This window comes from Ctenopharyngodon idella, chromosome 4 (assembly GCF_019924925.1).
Source record: "Ctenopharyngodon idella isolate HZGC_01 chromosome 4, HZGC01, whole genome shotgun sequence".
Taxonomy (NCBI): domain Eukaryota; kingdom Metazoa; phylum Chordata; class Actinopteri; order Cypriniformes; family Xenocyprididae; genus Ctenopharyngodon; species Ctenopharyngodon idella.
In genome coordinates this window covers 14,616,002-14,635,896 of record NC_067223.1, presented here as the reverse complement: position 1 = coordinate 14,635,896, position 19,895 = coordinate 14,616,002, and the positions used below count along the sequence as shown (strand labels likewise).

The 19,895-nt window shown below is 34.9% G+C and overlaps 1 protein-coding gene across 3 annotated transcripts in view; it reads left to right on the top strand.

The window, feature by feature from the left end:
• Positions 1-654: 654 nt before the first annotated feature.
• Positions 655-19,895, top strand: part of si:dkey-97m3.1 (fatty acyl-CoA reductase 1) — a 37,579-nt gene continuing 18,338 nt past the window's right edge. Inside the window, exons 1-2 of one of the 3 annotated variants that reach the window (XM_051891301.1) lie at positions 655-902; positions 15,861-16,086. In XM_051891301.1, coding sequence (XP_051747261.1) covers positions 15,898-16,086 — 189 coding nt within the window. In that variant the 5' untranslated portion in view covers positions 655-902; positions 15,861-15,897. Of the gene's footprint in view, positions 903-4,428; positions 4,616-14,841; positions 14,863-15,860; positions 16,087-19,895 lie in introns of those variants that run through there. The other 2 variants (XM_051891302.1, XM_051891303.1) reach the window with 2 other exon arrangements.

The following is a 19,895-nucleotide window of genomic DNA, read 5'->3' as shown; positions in this document are numbered from 1 at the left end:
GCCATTGTGCCTTTTCCACTTTTACCCAATTTCAAGAGGTTCCATACAATGGTGTTAATTTTTAAAGAGATTAAAGAGATGTTTTATTTATGGGTAGATTTGTCATTCCTGTTCATATTCCAAATTATTTGCCAGTTCATGTAGGGTTTAATTTTGTGGCTTTCTTGATTGTAATTGAAACTACACAATTCAAATATGTGAAATGCTCCTAATTTTTGTAGGCAATTTATTTTTAGAACAAAATCCGTTACGAGTCGTAAATTTTAATACAAAACACTCAGCATTTGTAATGTCTCTCTGACACAGATGTGTACACAGATGCTTTCTGCATATGTTCATATGTTTGTGTATATATAAGCCATATTGTAATGTGTAATCCCTTATTCTGGTTTGATTCTGCTAGATTTAGAATTTAAGCTTAAAATTGACTTATGCATTGTATGGATTTATCTTAAATTCTCTCAACTTGTCTATCACTTGTAAAAGTTAGTTTTTAGATCAGTTGTCTCAATTTCTCAATTTTCTACATGTAGAAACTTGCAGCAATGTTTGTCAGTGATGTAATAAGCAGTGTCAGAAACAAGTCTGTCACATGACCATCACTATTTACTGTAAATATGCAAGCACTTTATTTTCATAAATAGATTTGACAGATCCACTTGAACTTTGGGGTGTTTGTCACACTGATTGATCAGTTTTCATCTGTTTTAACGGCAGATAAGATTCATGTTACTCTCTTGAGGCCTGTTATTGGCGTGTTTTTAATGGTTTATCAATGTAACTAGAGTAAGTTCAATGTTAGTTTCTAGTAGTTTTTGCAACCGAATATTCTGGCAGTGAAGTGGATGAACGACTACGTTGTGGGTTCCTGTTTCCTGGACTGAGTCATCCTGGACTGAGAGGTAAGTCCATTTTGCCTTGGATATATCTTATAAAAATTGGTACAGCTGTGTATTTTTGCTATGTTTATCCAGACCCAAGCATTACAACTCTTTGAATAGACATTTTGTTTTAATATTGAAAATTGAAGTTTACAGCTAAACCATATTCAGGTCCTGTTGGCTGACCTTCTCTCTGATGCATTGTTCAGACATTTGATGTGGTTCAGTCCACACAATTTTATTAAATTCGTGATTGACGTTGGTTACCTGATGTAATGCATTTAGTTACAATTTCAGAATATTTTTGCCAATCAATAAATTTTTCCCACACTAGATTTGTCTTGTCTTCTTGTCCCGTACTTGTTTTCGCTTTGTAGTGTTTGTGGGAATATAAATTCCAAGAGAAGCAGAATAATTCGAATGCTTTTAATTGCAACTTTGTGCTTTGAAGTTTAAAAGAAACTTTAAAAGTAGAATACTGTAGATCTGACTGCTTCCGGTAATCCTGAGAGAGTGTTCCGGTTAATCTGATTAATTTTTTGGCGAATTAAATCTGAACTTGCCATAGCAAAAGAGATCTTTGAAGCAACGGACTGTATCATTTTTAACAGTAAATGGCCATATGAGGGCGCCATTGAAACCATAAATAAGAAAAAAATGGCATGATTTACTAACAAGTTACCTTGTCCAGAAGTATGCTGTTAAATAAAACATGATCTCTGGATATGGGTCAGGTCAACAACTACACAACATAACCAAAGAAACTAGTTTATATTTCACTTTCTACTAACAAATACACAAAAAAAAAAAATGCTGGTTTAAAACGACCCAATATGGGTTAAAAATTGACAAACCCAGCGATTGGGTTCTTTTAACTCAGCAGTTGGGTTAAATGTTTGCCCAACGTGCTGGGTGGTTTTATTTAACTCAACTATTGTTTAAAAATTACTATATGGCTGGATTAAAATGAGCCCAAAATACTTAACATTTAACCCAGTCGCTGGGTTTGTCCATTTTCAACCAAACTTGGTTGTTTTTAACCCAGCCTTTCTTTTTTTTCTTTTTTTTTAAAGAGTGCCCCCATGTATTACTAGATGTAATTTTTCATAATGAAGCCAAATATGTTAATAGTAGAATGTTTGTTCAAATGAGTTTCAACTATGTATTCTTTAAAATTACAAGATGTTTTAGGGAACTATAGGATGAAGGTGTAGTCAAAATATTGGTGTGGACAACGTGAATGTACTGAGATAATGTTGCTCTGCTATAGTTATACCTCGAGTAAACGCACATGAACGGACTGATGGAGCGTCCACGACAGATGAGCTCATTGGTTCATTGTGTGTGGGCTAAATGTGCAGGCCTATGGAACACGAAACTGTATATTCCCAGAAACTATGACTCCCAGGAATTAAGCATTATACAGTTGTAGGCTACAGGACGTGGCTGGGCTTGCAGTAACAGGCCTGTACTAGTATGGAGGTCAGATGTCTTTGTGTAAGCTGGTTTTTGTCTACTCTGTGATCCCAGCAAGGGTGCTTCCCTGAAGTGCAGGCATGTTCTTGGGTTTTCTGTAGAAGATGGTCCAGAATTAAACGCCCTCATTCTGAACCACAGAGATGACCTTGGCTATGCATCGAAGAAACTTTATTCTCGGACTGTCTGACATTAGATGAGCGTATAAATAAAGGCCCAGACGAGAGAAGGATAACCCAGCAAAGAAACTGATGTTCTGATAACGTCGTGAGAACAGTGATTTGCAATGTTTTTAAAACATTAAAGTGCTGTGGTTACAAAGTTAGCCTATCTAAAAGGTTAAATAACCTGTTTTTACTCACAATGTAAGATTTGTATTTCAAGAAGCATGACGTTCTAAGAATGTTTCTCTCAACGTTATGAGAACGCATATCAAATAGTCTATAGCGTATAATGTTATAGGAACGTTCTACAAACGTCATTTAAAGAATGTTTTAACAACATTTGCATAACCTTTACAAAACACCAGTGAAAGTTGTGGGATTGTTCCGTGTTAGCTGGGAAACATGCTTAAAGACTCAAGGAAGCAGTCATTACACTAATAATAATAATAATAAAAATTAAATTAAAAGAGAAATTTTGTAGTACGTTTAATAAGAAAATTCTACTTTAAATTTTTGTTTAATTCAACGTGTTACTTGCCATTTCGTTGTTAATATTAGTAAAATTCACTAACAATTTCTGTGTGAAACTTCTTTCAAAGTGAATCGCACACCAATTATTATTATTATTATTATTATTATTTTTCTCCCCTGTGTAGTTTAGCACATTTGCTTACACTCCTAAAAACAAATGTTCGAAAAGAGGGTGAAGAACATTTTAAAATTCTATAGAACCTTTTGTGCAGTGAAATGGTTCTATGTGTTTTACCATCAATGCCAATAATGAACCTTTATTTTTAAGAGTATGTTCTAAATTCTATTCTGCCTTGATCACGACATTAGCAAAAACTAAGATGACATCCTATTAAATAGAGGCAGTATAGCTATTGTGCGAATGTATATTCAGAGGACAGGTGTGGTACATCGGTCAGTTTCTATTGTCTTGTGGCATAGAAATGATTCAGTCAACTTTGTACTACATGATGTTTCTGTTACGATTTCTGGTTCTGTAAAAGAATACTCGCCCATACAGCTTGTTTTTCGTCATGTTGTCTGGAATTCCACCCTGATGATCATACAGGTTATTTGCATATTATTCCGGTAGCCTAATCGCTACCCTATCTCAGATTGTTTATCTTGCTGACAGCGTAATGGAATGAAAAAAAAAAACAAGCGGGAAACAAGTAGTTTTCAGATAAGAACAAAAACGTTCTTTTGCTTCGTGTGAAATACTGCAGAATGTTCCACCATCATATCTGTTAATCATTGCTCTTGAGCTTTATGGATGACTTTTATGATACGTTAACATTTAGACAGGTAAAACTTGTATAGTAGATTTAAATCCTCAAACGGTTATCGATGGACAAGCTGAGTTATGTCTAACCTAAACGAGAAATAATAATACCTAAGTGTGCTGTTGAGTACTTGATATGAATTATTTAGTGTAGAAGAATCCATCAAAGCATTATAGGCAGTCTTTAGGTATGTTTAACCCTTCAGTAATGAAAGACACTTTCATTGTCTACTTTTCTCTAGCAGTGGCTTCGGATTCAAACAGCTAGAAAAAGCATTAAAATCGCTTGAAGAAAAAGCATAAAAAAAGCTTGAAGACTTTAAGGTTTGTGTCCTTTCAGAAATTAACTTTGAGAAAGTATTAAGCATGCATCCATGTGTCTTAAATGTAAGAGCTTGTACATTTACAGAATCACATTTTAAGAATATTTTTTTTGTTTGTTTGTTTTTCTAAGTTGCATTTTATTACGTTTAATCTGGTTAATAGCCAATGAAGCTGATAAATCTAAATAGCTACAACCTAACAATCCAGACCAGTCCTGAATAAGGGAGTGCAAAGCCAGACACATTTAGTTTTAGTGTAGTAAGTGTATAGAGTGTGTGTTTGGAGTCACACCCAGTTCTCTCTCTCTCTCTCACACACACACACACACATACACACACGCGCGCTTGTTTCTCCATCAGCGCTGCGCCAGAGGCGCGTTCACTGCAGCTCTGTGGAGCGCGCGCACACGAGAGAGAGAGAGGGGGGGGACGCGCTGCTGCGGCTCGGAACATCTTCACCCGGCGTGATTCATGTTCAAGGTAAGGCGAGATATTCTGCTTTCTGCTGTTTCGGAGCAAACTGTAGCTTGACTTTTTAATCCCGGATGTACCGTTATAAGAGAAAAAGCGTCGCGGTTTGTTGACGCATCCTTGAGGAAGAGAATGTGCTCAGCGTGTTTAATCATGACGGTCTGGATGCTTACACATGTGGCTTGAAAACGGATTTAGGGTGTGTTGGATTCTCTTGGATCTGAATTCTTGAGGAGTGAAGGATGTACAATCTATCGACCCGGAGCAGCTCCCAAACCTCCTGTATAGCCTACAGGACGCGTTATTGATGCGTTCCGTCTGCGGTACGTCAGACGTGCCCCTGCGTTTTAAGATGGATTGTCAAGAAGTACAACTTTAAAAATCAAAGCGCTTAGTTCTAGCCGATTTTGAATTCCCGAACGCGTCCTGTGTGCGCGTGCGACGCCGGTCTGTCGGCGGACGCTGCTGAAACGGACGCGTCACGCCGCTGTCACTAAAAAAAATCATAGTAACTGGTTAAGGTTAAAGTACTGTTTCTTTCTGTGGTTGTCACGTCATTGTTTAAATATGAGCTTCTGTGGTGGGTGAAGGAGAATGAGGAAGAATGCTCGAGCGCGCGGCGCCAAAGCTTCAGTTCGAATGTTACAGTGTAGCGCTATGATTCTTGAACTGTTGAGGTTTGGCGCGTTCGAATCATTCTTGCTACATTGTTGCATTTGAGGATGAATCTTTTCCGGGTTATATTTCATCCCAGAATCAAAAGGAAAAGTTATGTTTTGTGTTAAAAAAAATACAGTAAAAATCTTCTCAGATGAGTCATTAATCGTTACAGTGCCAAATAATTACATTTTATTAGGCAAAATATAATTTCCTATTTTTTATTTATAGTTTTGTTGTGGAATATGTGATCTGGACATGTTTTTGAACGGTTCACCTTTCAACAGAATTATACTGTTACAGTAAATTACACTAATATACTCTAGTTGATGCCTGAAGGGACATTTGTGTGCAGTAGCAGCAGTAATGACATTAAACAGAGGCTGTTCAATATTCAACAGACCGTATACAACATACACTCTTTCTCGGGTACAGTAGAATGTAGGGAGACATGCCAGCAAGTTCATACAGTCACAGCACATGCCTAACGCTTTGCTTTGACTTACAGAGCAGAGCTATATATGAAGACTGCTCGCTTATCTGGACCTTGATACTGATACTGCAAGAGACAGACAGACAGACAGGGCCATCTGCATACAGATAGTGAGCCACTGTTTTTATGCAACATGCCTGTTGCTTTTGTCATTTGGAGTCAGTTTCTTACAATCAGTGGCTGTGATTCATAGCTAATTCAGTCAGAAATGTGCGCAGGAGTCTCATGGAGACAGATCTAGGATGATTTGTATTGCCTGGAGTGAGTTTTAAAGTCACCATGAAATCACTTTTTTTTTTTTTCTTTTTTTTTTTAATGGAATATTGCAGCATTTATTATAAATAATTAATCTGTACAGCAACATCTCTTCTCTGATGACATGTTTACTGGTGTGAGGGCGGGGCAACCTGTCACTCACATGAGACCCACCAATAGCAAACCACAAGCATTCAATCAATTACTCACAGACAAAATCATGCCCCGCACTACATTTGTTCTTGTTTGCAAAGCCGTTTCACTCAGATATCAGTCTCAATAGGGAAGAAAAGACTGTCACAACTTCTTTCTTGCTGACTTTAAACTAGGCCTTGAAGAATCCTCATTGTCAACTGATCTATCATATCTATGACCTTTAGTTTGATCTGTGTTCTCCAGCCGTTCATTTTACCCTGATCCCACTCCAACAGCGTATCAGCCGTGCTCAGTACAGAGACCTCAAGGCGAGGATGTTGAGATTAGCTCTGGCTTGATGATCAGCAGGCCTTCGTGGGTCACACTGAGAGCGAGTGAGGGGGGTGAACGGAGGAAGTACGGACCACCAGTGTATTTACACTTATGAATCTGTGGTATTTACTGATAAAACAGACACGGAATTAAACACAGCAGATATGAATCTCGCATCTTTCACCATCTGTAGTTCTGTTGACACTGTGAAGATGGTGTTGTGTGATGTGTTGCTTCTTATGTGTTAGGTGACAGGAGCAAAGCAGATCAGATTTAGCATTCACTTACATACAATCAGAGCCTAAAACCTAAACTTGAACCAGGGTTATTAAAATTAAAACTAAAACAATAAAAAAAAAAATAAAAATTTTAATGGGGAAAAAAAATATATATATAAGAAAAGCATATAGAGATATAAAAAAAAACACACACACTTTTACTAAAACTTGAAATAAAAAATTAAATACACTCTTCAAAATAAGGTTCCAAAAGATGTTTTGTAGCGATGCCATAGAACGTTTTTTCCAGTGAACAGTTCTAAAAAGAACCTTTTTTTTCAACATGCTAAAAATTTAAAGAATCTTTTTCTACTATAAAGAACCTTTTGTGGAATGGTTCTTCATGGAACCATATATTCTGATAAAGAACCATTATTTTTATGAGTGTATAAAAATAAAAACTAACTCAAAATATATAATAAATTATATATATATATATATATATATATATATATATATAAACCCTAATATTTAAATAATACTAAAATAACACTGACTTGAACACAAACCTGGCCTATAGTTATTAGCTGATGATGTAAATCCAGCCCTGGTGCTTCTATATTTACATCGCACAGTCCTCCTGTTCTCTTTTTACTCATAATAGATTTTGTAGTCATTTTACCGGTGTATTTCCCTCTGGACTGGACTATAATTAATGTGACTTGGAGCTGCTATTTATACTACAGGCCTAATTAGCCAGAACCATGTCTGACAGAACAGCTAGACTAGCCAACAATCCATCCCTGCCCTATTAAACAGGTGAATTATTGATTTATTTATAGAAAGTTGCCATTTTTTCATTTTATTATGTGGTTGAGCGTTGCTAGATGTTTTTTGCTGTCTCGAGTGTTTGTGATAATCTAGGTTCAAATATGTCTCAGGTCCCTTCTTCAGTGTAAATTTATGGGATTTTTTTCCTTTCCTGCTTTATTATCCACAAGGCTAAAATCACAAGTCAAATCAGTTAAAGTACAAAACTAATAAAATCTGGATGAGTAAATTTAACTGTGTATTTAATTATTTTTTTCTTAGTTTAACACTTACTATGAGCAATAGTGACACAGTGTGTGTGTATGTATGTATGTATGTATATATATATATATATACTGTTCTGTATATATATATATACTGTTCTGTATATATATATATATATATATATATATATAATTTTTTTTTTCTCTCTTATTAATAAAAAGCTCAAGCTGCTAGAAAAACAACATGAAATAAAATGGATAGTGGATTCATTGTATGGCGTGAGGAAATAAAAATAAAAGAAAGTAAAAAATGAAAACACAAGTACATATGGTATAAGCAAGAAGAGCAACCATAAACCAAACAACAGCTTAAAAATAATGAAATGTTAATGATAAAATACATTTGTAAATGAATAAATAAAATAAATGACTTTTTTTAAAGCTGAAAATGTTTAGCAAAGCAAGTTTTTAATGAGTGTCCCGTAATCCAGAGTTCCAAATACAGGAAAATGTTACTTGAATAAAAGTGATGAATGGGCATGTTTTCATGTAATCCTATAAATCCATAACCTCAAACAGTCACACCCACTCTTCTGTTTGTGTCCCAGTTTTCCAGTGCCGCCTTTAGTGTCCGATAGTGCTAAAATGTTTCAGGAATGAATGATTTCGATTTCCAAGAACATGCTTTCACTTCTGTAACTTTAGGATGGGTCAGCCTTTCTCATACGTACATCAACCGCTCATCTGTAGCCTCAGGTGACGGTGTGTCTTTGGAAGCTCCTCATTTGTTTGACTTTCATGTCTTGAGGCATCTTAAACAGCTACATTCTCTGATGAAGGATGTTGTGCAACTTCTTTTTGACATGTCGTGAAGTTGGTTTCTTTTTAAGAAATGATTTATGTGACCGTTCCTAACTGTAAATGCATTTTTTTTTTAGAAAATGCAAGTGGTTAATAATATTGTCACAATATTCCTTATTTAAATAATTCCCACCCAAAGCATACATAACCAGGCCCCGCCCCTTTATTTTAAGTTAGTTAGTAGCAGTGTTGCCATGGGTTGTTTTTCATATCTGCGGGTTGAAGTGACCCCATATAACATGATATTTAGCCCTTGGAATGCGAATTTTACCAGGGAACCCTGCCAAAAACATCGATTTTACATGGATTGAAACTCGTGGTTATGGTAAGGGGCAGGACATTTCCCAAACACGCTCAAAGCACTTGACCAATCACAACACACTGCTCCAGCCAACCAATCAGAACACATTGTGCTTTTCAGAAGGAGGGGCTTCATAGAGACAGGAACTAAACAGAGTGCTTACTGACAGACTGAGAAGAGAGGAGCTGCAACAATGGAGAATATGAGGAAAATAATGTATTCTAGTAGAGTCCAAAAAGAAAATCAAGACTTTGAGACATAATTGGTCCCCTTTAAAAATTAAATTAAAAGGTTCTTTATTGGCATTGATGGTTCAATGAAGAATCTTTAACATCCACAGAACCTTTCCATTCCACAAAAGTGTTTTTTATGTAGTGGAAAAGGGTTCTTTAGATTATTAAAATGTTTTTCACGCTAAGAAAACTTGGTTCTTTTTAGAGCTGTAGAAACGGTTCTTTGGGAAAATAAAAATGGTTCTTCTATGACATCACTGCGAAAAATTCCTTTCGGAACCTTTATTTTTACCTTTATACCTTGATTGTATGATTGACAGTAACAGTGACGTTTGCATCGTATTGTGCTAGAATTTAAAGTGCATTCTTCTAATGAGATGCCATTATTGGCCATCTCTGAATGTACATTGAGCAGTGAGTGTTTAGAGTGATGCATTAGCTAATGATGTTGTTAGCAATCTGCTCTCGCTGCTCCCAGAGGATATTTAACTGATGTAGGGCAAATCAATCAACACACACACACTGAATGCTGTAATGTGACTAATGGAAGAAAGTCAGCATAGTCAGTAGTATTAGTAGTATAAGTTCATCGAAATGAAAAATAAATATGTTTGTACTGAAATTTAAGATATTATTTCTATGAATCCATTGCTTCTTTTTGCTTATGTTTTCCCTCCAAAATGATGTGACACCCTGGAGAATGATGCCAATGAGGAACTGGCTAAAGTAATTAATTATAGAAAATTCTAAAATTCTTTTTGTGGTACATTTTCTGAAACATTATCATATTGTGATAAAACAAATGAATATTATTTCCATCTTTAGTGGTATTTCTCATACGGTACATTCAGACACATGTGATGATGGCATGAAAGTGTGTTATCTAACAGCTGATCTCAGGTCAGTCTGAGTCACTCTGCAGGTGTCAGGATTCTCCCTCAGGCTGAAATCTTCTCAACTGGTGTCACAGGCTCATGAGAGATTCACATTTATTTCCCCTTCACCAGATTCAGACCAGTAGTGCCGAATTGTTTACATTTTTCTCCTGTGCATCTTGCATCACCTTCCTCTCCTGCTTGCTTTTTGTTTCATTTGTGTTCACTGCCGTTCAAAAGTTTGGTGTCAGTAAGATTTTTAAATGTTTTAGAAAGTAGTCTCTTATACTCAGCCAGGCTGCATTTATTTGATCAAAAATACAGTAAAAATTGTAAAATATTATTACAATATAAAATAACTTTTTCTATTTGAATATATTGTAATATGTAATTTATTCCTGTGATCAAAGCTGAATTTTCAGCATCATTACTCCAGTCTTCAGTCACATGATCCTTCAGAAATCATTCTAATATGCTGATTTGCTGCTCAAGAAACATTTATTATTATTATTATTGTCAATGTTGAAAACAGTTGTGCTGCTTCATATTTTTGTGGAAACTGTTTTTTCAGGATACTTTGATGAATAGAAAGTTCAACTTTTATAATATTATAAACTTTTGATCAGTTTAATGCATCCTTGCTGAATAAAAGTAGGATATTAATTTCTTTCAAAACATTTATTTACATGTCAAACACACAAATCTCCCTAAATGTTTGACTACAAAACATCTCAAGCATCAGTGACATGTGGACAAGTGTCTTTCCCATAGCAACTCTCATGAACCTAACACTGCGATGATGATAAAGTTTAACCTGTATTGACCCCGTAACATTCCTCTAAAACTGTAATCGGTAATCCGTGCGGATCTCAAACAGATCTGAAATCCTCTTCCTCTTTGGGTAGATTGTTTCCTGTGGTTTGATGCTTGTTTTGTACGCAGTGTCCTTTATAACCCCAGACGGGCAGCGCTGAGCTGTTGGCCGGTGAGAGTGATTGTGTGTTGGGTTGCATCGTGTTTGTTTCTTCATTCTTGGAAGAGATGCAGAAACAGACAGCTTTCTGCAGATAAAGTTGCTCTCGCCGGCACTTCCCGTAATTCAAGCCCAAATAAAAGCGGAGTTTGTTGTGGTGTATTGTATCAGGACTGTATCAGATCGCCACTGGAATATAGCTCGGCTCTGACACTGCTGAAGTTGTGCATAATAAATCGCGCCGGTGTAGCTGACATGTGTTTGTGTGTAAGCTATAGCCATGTTCAAATGTGTTAAAGAGGACCTGCTGTGCTTTTTGACATGTTCAGCTCTCTTTAGTGTGTGATGTTGTTGTTTGAGCATAAAAAATATTACAAAGTCCCTCCAGTGGGAGTTATACCTTTAATAGTCAAGCATATTTACAGTACAAACTTTGTAAGTGAACTATGAGGGCAAAAAAAAAAAAAAATCGTTCATTAATCGTAATCGAGGTAAAATGTTCAATTAATCGAGGTTTTGATTTTAGGTCATAATCGTCCAGCCCTAGTTAGTTAGTAGTGTGTTGAAACTAGCAGTTATGGTAAGGGGCGGGACATTTCCCAAACACACTCGAAGCACTTGACCAATCACAGCACACTGCTTCAACCGACCAATCAGAGAACATTGTGCTTTTCAGAAGGAGGGGCTTCATAGAGACAGAAACTAAACGAGCTGCAACAATGTCAAATATGTGAAAAATAATGTGTTTTTTGAACATTCAAGCATGAAAATGTATTCTAAAGTCCAAAAACAAAATCAAGACTTTGAAAGAGGGCATAATAGGTCCTCTTTAAGGGTCGACGGGTCGCCTATTTGCTTTCTGCACAGTGATAAACCTCTGAAACTACTGAGAACTACTGAAACCAGAGCTGTGTGTGTGTGTGTGTGTGTCAGGATTGAAGAATTGGCTTCCTTTCAAATGCACAAAGTAGAATTTGAATTGAATTGGCCACACGCCTGACAGGATGTTGAATTGGAATGACAGGAAAGTGATTTTACTGCATTGCAATGCAAAGCATTTGAGCAAAATTGTGCAAAAGTTTAGCAACAAAACACAAGTGCGTTATTAACGTTAAGTGCATTTTGTGGAACGTTAAAACATTGTAAAGAATGATTTTTCGATTTTTAACAGATATAACAGATTATTGGAATATGTTTTACAAGAATTTCTTTGTAATTATTTGTGAAATTTACTAGCAATTTCTGAAGTAAATCCTACTTTGAAACTGTTATTTTAGTTTTTATTATAGTTTTATATAGCTTTCATTTTTATATTTTTATTTTTCATGTTAATTTTAGTTTAATTTTTAGTAATTCCATTATATTGCTATTTAGGTATAATTTATTTATTTAATTTTAGTGCCTCAACTTAAACTTATTTCAGTTTATTGCCAAGGCAACATTCCTAATTTTTGTGTATTTTACTTTTTTTTTTTTTTTACATGATTTTATTTCAGCTTTATTTCAATTTTATGAAATGTTTTTAATTAGTTTTTTGGTGTTTCTTTTTGTTAACAATAGTAACCCTGATTTGAAACGTTTCTTTGTGATTGTGTGTGATTTTGTGTAATGTGTGTGAATCACTCTTTGTGAGGTAGAAACTAATAGTTTTAGGAAACACTTTCCTTTTTTCAGCCTCTCAGTGATACTGAAAGCTGCCAAACCTACATTTGTTTATGGCTTTTAAAAATGGTCACTTATGCAAAGACGGGGCACTCCACCTCAAACATCAGAGCTCTTTGCACTGGTCGTGTTTCCGAGTCCGGTCTGCATCCGTGCAGGAAAGAGGATGTTGTGTTTACTCCTGTTCAAAGAGCCTTCATGCTCTTTAGGTCAGTTGAGGAGGCCATTCTCTGTTTCATACCTGTAGACCTTTAGAAATGGTTAGGAGGAACTGATAAACTTCTACTAGTTCCAAAAATCATTAAAGCAGATGAAGCTGTTATTCAAAACATGAACTTCTCCGTAAAAACACAGAAGTAAATGTGCATGAGTGAATTTTAAATCTATTCAGTTCTAGATAATCACAGCATGACTGGGTGACCAGTGGTCAATATAAAAGAAATGAATAAACTTTTATTCATCAAGGATACATTCGATTGATCAAAAGTGACAGTAAAGACATTTATATTGTTACAAAATATTTCTGTCTCAAATAAATGCTGTTCTTTTGTACTTTATATTCATCAAAGAATCCTGAAAAATAAAGGCTATGTTCAGACTGCAGGCGAATCAGATTTTTTTTCCCATATCAGATCTTCTCAGGCAGACTGTTCGCACTGTTAATTGCAACTGATCATAAGATTTGTGTGAAAACACGAAATGCCGAAATCTTTAGACATACCATTTGAACAGTCAACTTAATTGACCCTTCGTCAGGAGTTTGATTGACAGGCAATCTAACAATCATAACGCCGAATCCGCCATTTTGTCCGACAAAGCAGTCAGGGGTGTTAGCAGATTAACATAGGTGGACTTGAAACTTGAACTTGAACTTGAAAAATGGTGTGTACTGATGTCTTTCCGCAATTGAAACAACATTCCTTCTGATGTTCATTCACGTTTATTTGATGAACTAGTAAGAAGAAATGATCAGTTCACGAGCCACTTGAACTAAGGCGCTACAGCGATCTGTCACGACACATTAAAGAGCCACAAAAATATATTCGGCGTTATAAAGACAGAGCGTCCACACTGAGATGCATCTGTAAAAATCTGTTTGGAATGGCATTTAAAAAAAAAAAAAAAAAAATCAGATTTCATGTTTGTTTTTTGTTTTTTTACTGTCCAGACTTTCAAAAACTCATCTTGGTAAAATATGGATATGCAAAAAATCAGATTTTTTTTTCAGTCTGAACATGGCCAAAATGTGTCATGGTTTCTATATGAAGCAGCACAACTGTTTTCAACATTGAAAATAATCAGAAATGTTTCTTGAGCAGCAAATCAGCATTTTAGAATGATTTCTGAAGGATCATGTGACACTGAAGACTGGAGTACTGATGCTGAAAATTCAGGAATAAATTGCATTTTACTATATATTCAAATAGAAACATTTATTTTATATTGTAATAATATTTTAAAATTTTTTGATCAAATAAATACAGCCTGGCTGAGCATAAGAGACTTCCTTCAAAATCGTTTAAAAAACTTACTGACACCAAACTTTTAAACGGTAGTGAACACAAACGAAACAAAAAAATCAAGCAGGAGAGGAAGGTGATGCAAGATGCACAGGAGAAAAATGTAAACAATTCAGCACTACTGGTCTGAATCTGGTGAAGGGGAAGTAAATGTGAATCTCTCATGAGCCTGTGACACCAGTTGAGAAGATCTCAGCCTGAGGGAGAATCCTGACACCTGCAGAGTGACTGAGACTGACCTGAGATCAGCTGTTAGATAACACACTTTCATGTCATCATCACATGTGTCTGAATGTACCGTATGAGAAATACCACTAAAGATGGAAGCTGTTTGTCCAATTAAATTTCTATGACCTTCAAAAATAACCAGAGATAAATGGCTCCCTGAGACAGATCATATATCAGTGTTTGAGTGTGACTGGAAGTGTGTGTGTGTGTGTGTGTGTGTGTGTGTGTGTGTGTGTGTGTGTCAGATTCATTCACAGTGTTTTCAAGTGTTCCTCTCTGACCTGCAGCCGTTCCTTCTTCCTCATTCCCGTCAGTCGTATTCCCAGTGTCCCGCCCTTTCTTCCTCCCTCTCTCTGTCCGTTCAGAATGCGGGTGGGGCGTTTTTGAAGGGCGGCTTGTAGGAGATCAGAGCACAGATGAGAATGTGAACTGTAGACTTGGACAGATCCACAGCCGCTAGACCGGGCTGGACGTGCGTGTAAGTGATGTAATAGCTGGCAGAAGATTTAATGAGTCATATTTCGCTGCCACAGGGCTTGATTTACTGCACCCTCTTAAAGCCGGAGGGATCGGAGGAATAAAGTTCAACAGACTGCGTTCACTACTGTTGCTTCAGTATGAGTGATTTTAAATGGCTTTCTACTTATTTTTTCTACTTGTCATTCCAATTTTTATTTTCAATTTAGATTTTTTGTTTTTCTAGCTTCAGTTTCAGTATATTTAGTTTCTTATTTTATTTAATTTTTCAGGGCTTTCAAAGATGATACAATACTACTACATTTATTTAATTTATCAAATTTTATTTTTACAATTTATTTAACATTTACTTACATTTTTCTGATTTTTTATGTTTTATATTTCTTTTGAAGTATATGTCATTTGTTAAAGTGTGTCAGCTCTGTACGAACACAAATGCTCCAGGATGAATGAATCTAAATCATTAGTCAGAAGTTTGTACACACCTACTCAATGTTAGTTGTGTTTGCCAAGTCTAACATTACTGTTACTACTGCTCACGCAAGTGTTAAACAAACACTGAACACAAGCATTAACTTTCAGTGTGTGTGTTTGTGTGTGTGTGTGTGTAGTTACTGTACTGAATGACCAGACGCACAATCGTCACCTAGTGGATGAAAAACTCTTATAGACACATGAGGGTCAATAAGAAATAACCTAGCAACCACTTAGCAACACATTACAATTCACTGTGAACATCTCTGAAACCACAAACAGTTACTATGGAGGGCAGGGCATAACAAAGGGACAAATCCTTTTCTAGTTCATCTTTATTTGTGCTCACATTAATGTCTAAATATCACTGCTGTCATTTACTCTAGAGTCGGTGTATTTTTCCGGTTGGCAGTGTGTCCTTGAGAGAAAGTTCGGTCAAACAATAATATCTCTTACTGATGAGCATGACGTGTTTTGACTGGTAAATCAGGTGAATTGCTCAGCGTGTCTCTGTTTCTCTGTCAGTGTCCAGGAGGAACGGCGTTCATCTCTCATAATCATCATGGCCTCGATCTCGGAGTGGTACGCGGGGAAGAACGTGCTGATCACGGGGGCCACGGGCTTCATGGGAAAGGTGCTGGTGGAGAAACTGCTGCGCTCGTGCCCGGAGGTCAACGCCCTGTACATTCTCGTCAGGCCGAAGGCGGGTCAGTCCATGTCAGAGCGCGTCCAGGACATGATGAAGAGTAAGGTGAGATCACTGCTGGCTTTTATGACACTTATTCACCATCCTTTTTAAGATGAGGAAAGGTAAGGGAAAAAAAACGAATTGCAATTTTTGTTGTTGTTTGCTGTGCTAGTTTGTAGGGCTGCACAATTTTTCCAAAAATGTTGTGATTATAATATTCAACTGTAATTATGACAAAATATTAATAATAATAATAATAATAATAATTATTATTATTATTATTAGTAGTAGTAGTAGTAGTAGTAGTAGTATTAATAGAAATAATAATAATAATGTTTTATTATATATTAATAATAATAATAATGTTTTTGAATAATGATTTTTTTTTTTTTTGCTGTGCTAGTTTGTAGGGCTCCACAATTTTTCCAAAAATGTTGTGATTATAATATTCAACTGTAATTGACAAAATATTAATAATAATAATAATTATTATTATTATTATTATTATTATTATTATTATTAGTAGTAGTAGTAGTAGTAGTAGTAATAATATAAATAATAATAATAATAATAATGTTTTATTATATATTAATAATAATAATAAAATTATTATTATTATTATTATTAATAATAATAGTAGTAATAATAATAATAATAAAGTTTTTGAATAATGAAAAAAAATTTTTTTTTTTGCTTTGCTAGTTTGTAGGGCTGCACAGTTTGTCCAAAAATGTTGTGATATATTAATATATCACAGTATATATTAATATGACTATAAAATAATAATATTAATAATATTAACAATATAAACGATAATGTTTCATTATGATTATTGTTACTAAATAAATGTATATAAATAAAATGTATTTTGTGGTGCTTGTTTGCATATATAATCCAAAAATGTTGATTTATATATCGATATGACAAATATTATTATTAATAATAATAATAATAATGTTTCATTATGATTATGATTATTATTATTATTATTATTAAAAGTAATAATAATAATAATAATAATAATAATAATAATAATAATATTTCATTATGATTATTATTAAAAGTAATAATAATAATGTTTCATTATGATTATTGTTACTGAATAATATATTTATAAATATTTTTGCTTTGCTAGTTTGTAGGGCTGCACAATTAATAATAATAGTAATAATAATAATAATAATATTAACAATATCAATGATAATGTTTCATTATGATTATTATTACAAAATAAATTTAAAAATTTAAAAATTAAATCAGATTTTATTTTGCTGTGCTTGTTTGCATATTTATAATCCAAAAATGATATATATCGAAATCACTATAAAATGATGATGATAATAATAATAAAAATAATAATATTTCGTTGTGTATTATTACTAAATAATAATAATAATAATAATTAGTTATTGTTGTTGTTGTTGTAGTAATGTAATTATGTTATTATTATAATAATAATAATAATAATAATAATAATAATAATATTTAAAATAATATTAGTAATAATAATGTTTTGTTGTTTACATTATAATTATTATTTTTACTAATTAAAAATATTAAACAAAATAAGAAATATTAGTATTGTATAATGTAATGTAAGAAAAATATAATACTAATTGTATTTTACAGTAACTGTTTTTATGGTGTGTGTGTGTATATATATATATATATATATATACCATAAAAACAGTTACTGTAAAATACAATTAGTATTATTTTTCATTATCAAACATGGTGAAAATTGGCGGAAAACCACAGGGATCCCTTAAAGCTTCTGTTTTGTTGACAACTGACAGTTTATAAGCGTTTCTCATTACAAGTTTGGGAATATGGTTGTCACATGTTTCTTTGCCAAAAGCATGTTATAAGCGACTCAAACTGACGCAGAGACGAGTGGAGCAGCGTTTACTGTGAACTGAGCCGCTGAAAACGCCAGATCATCAGCCGCTCGCGTGTGAAAGAAAAGTGCCTCGCTTCACTCTGAAACACGCAGCGTATATATTTATTTAATTAAATCGCAGCCTTTGCGTTTTGATAATCGCATCATTTTATTCAGATTATTAATGCTGCCCTACTTTAAGACATCAGGAACTGTACGTTCAGGTCACTTTAAGACATTTGTTACCTTTCTACGCTTCTCTCCCTTTTCAGGTTTTGCAAACAAAAGCCCCATGCCATGCATTGTCTGGTGTCTTTCAGGACTATCTTTCTGTCATAGGATATTTCTGGCTTTGTAAACGGATGATATTTGATCGCGTCCTAACTTCCAGCTAACTGAGCAGGACGTGTTGATCCTTAAATAGTTAGTTACGTCAAACCATGCAGAACCGGTACAGGTGCACAAAGCTTTCCAGAGAAGCCCCTGAATCCATCTGTGTTTACTCGTATGCGGTCATCAGGGTTTATCTTTATTGTTTTCCTTGAACTTGATACTCTGAACACAGGCAGGAAAAGTTCATGCACTGCTTTCCCTAGGGCCACATTGTAAAATGCTCTTTGATTGTTGCCGTGGCAACCCCACCACAAACGCCATCCATATATGGTATCGCTCAGAAGTCAAATGACATTTCCATACGCGCTGCGAGACCTCAGTGAATTGATGCATCGACACAAGAGTTAGTGTAATATCCGGCCTCAAGCGTTTATGTTTGAGGTGTGGCACTATGTTTCTCACTGCATACACTGCTTATTACAGTTTGGAAAAAGCAGGGATGGAATTAGAGTTTTCTTTATGTAATGATGAGTCACATCCGGAATGATGGAGCGCAAGAGAAAAGGCAGTTTGCTGTAGTTGCTCACATGGATTACTATGATCAGGAACACTTACAATTTAGGATATTGCAATGGGAAAAAAAATAGGATATTGTATATATCGCAGGTTATTTATCACATAAATTGACTTTTTTTTTTACTTGGGCCAGTTAGTATCCAAAAGCAACTATATATATATATATATATATATATATATATATATATATATAATTATTATTATCATATTATCACGATTCATGACATGCCTAATGGTTTCTTGGTTGTGAATGCTGAAAGTTTCAGTAGTTTGATCTCCGCACACACTCGTCTACAGTGACTTGTGACGGAGCGATGTGAGATCTGAGCCAGAATGAAGCTCAAATATTATGAGACGCAGATTAGCATTATGAGTCAGATGGACAGATTCTGTCAGTGCTCTGCAAACTCTGTGACCTCTGATATAAGCCCTCATTAGTGTGTGTGTGTGTATGTGTGTGTGTGTGTGTGTGTGTGTGTGTATAGGCTGTACATGTAAAGAATGCTCAGAAGCTCATACAGGCAGATTGTGTAACAGTTTGTGTGTTTGGGGGAAATAATATCGAATGTGGGATGCTTTTCAGTCTCATCAAACAAATGTGTCTATTGTTTGGTCATTTTTATTTATATATATATATATATATATATATATTGCACCTTTAATGTAAAAATTACATTAACCTATGCAATACTATTGAAAACCAAAGTGACACATTTCAGAGAAAATGAGAAAAAAGACAAAAATAAAAACAGACAGACAGACAGAGATGATAGATAGATGGATGGATGGATGGATGGATGGATAGGTAGACGGATAGACAGATGGATAGATGGATAGACAGATAGATGAATAGATAGATGGATAGTTAGATGGATGGATAGATGGATGGATGGATGGATAGACAGATGGATGGATGGATGGATAGGTAGACGGATAGACAGATGGATAGATGGATAGACAGATAGATGAATAGACAGATAGATGGATAGTTGGATGGATGGATAGATGGATGGATGGATGGATGGATGGATGGATGGATGGATGGATAGACAGATAGATGGATGGATGGATGGATAGACAGATG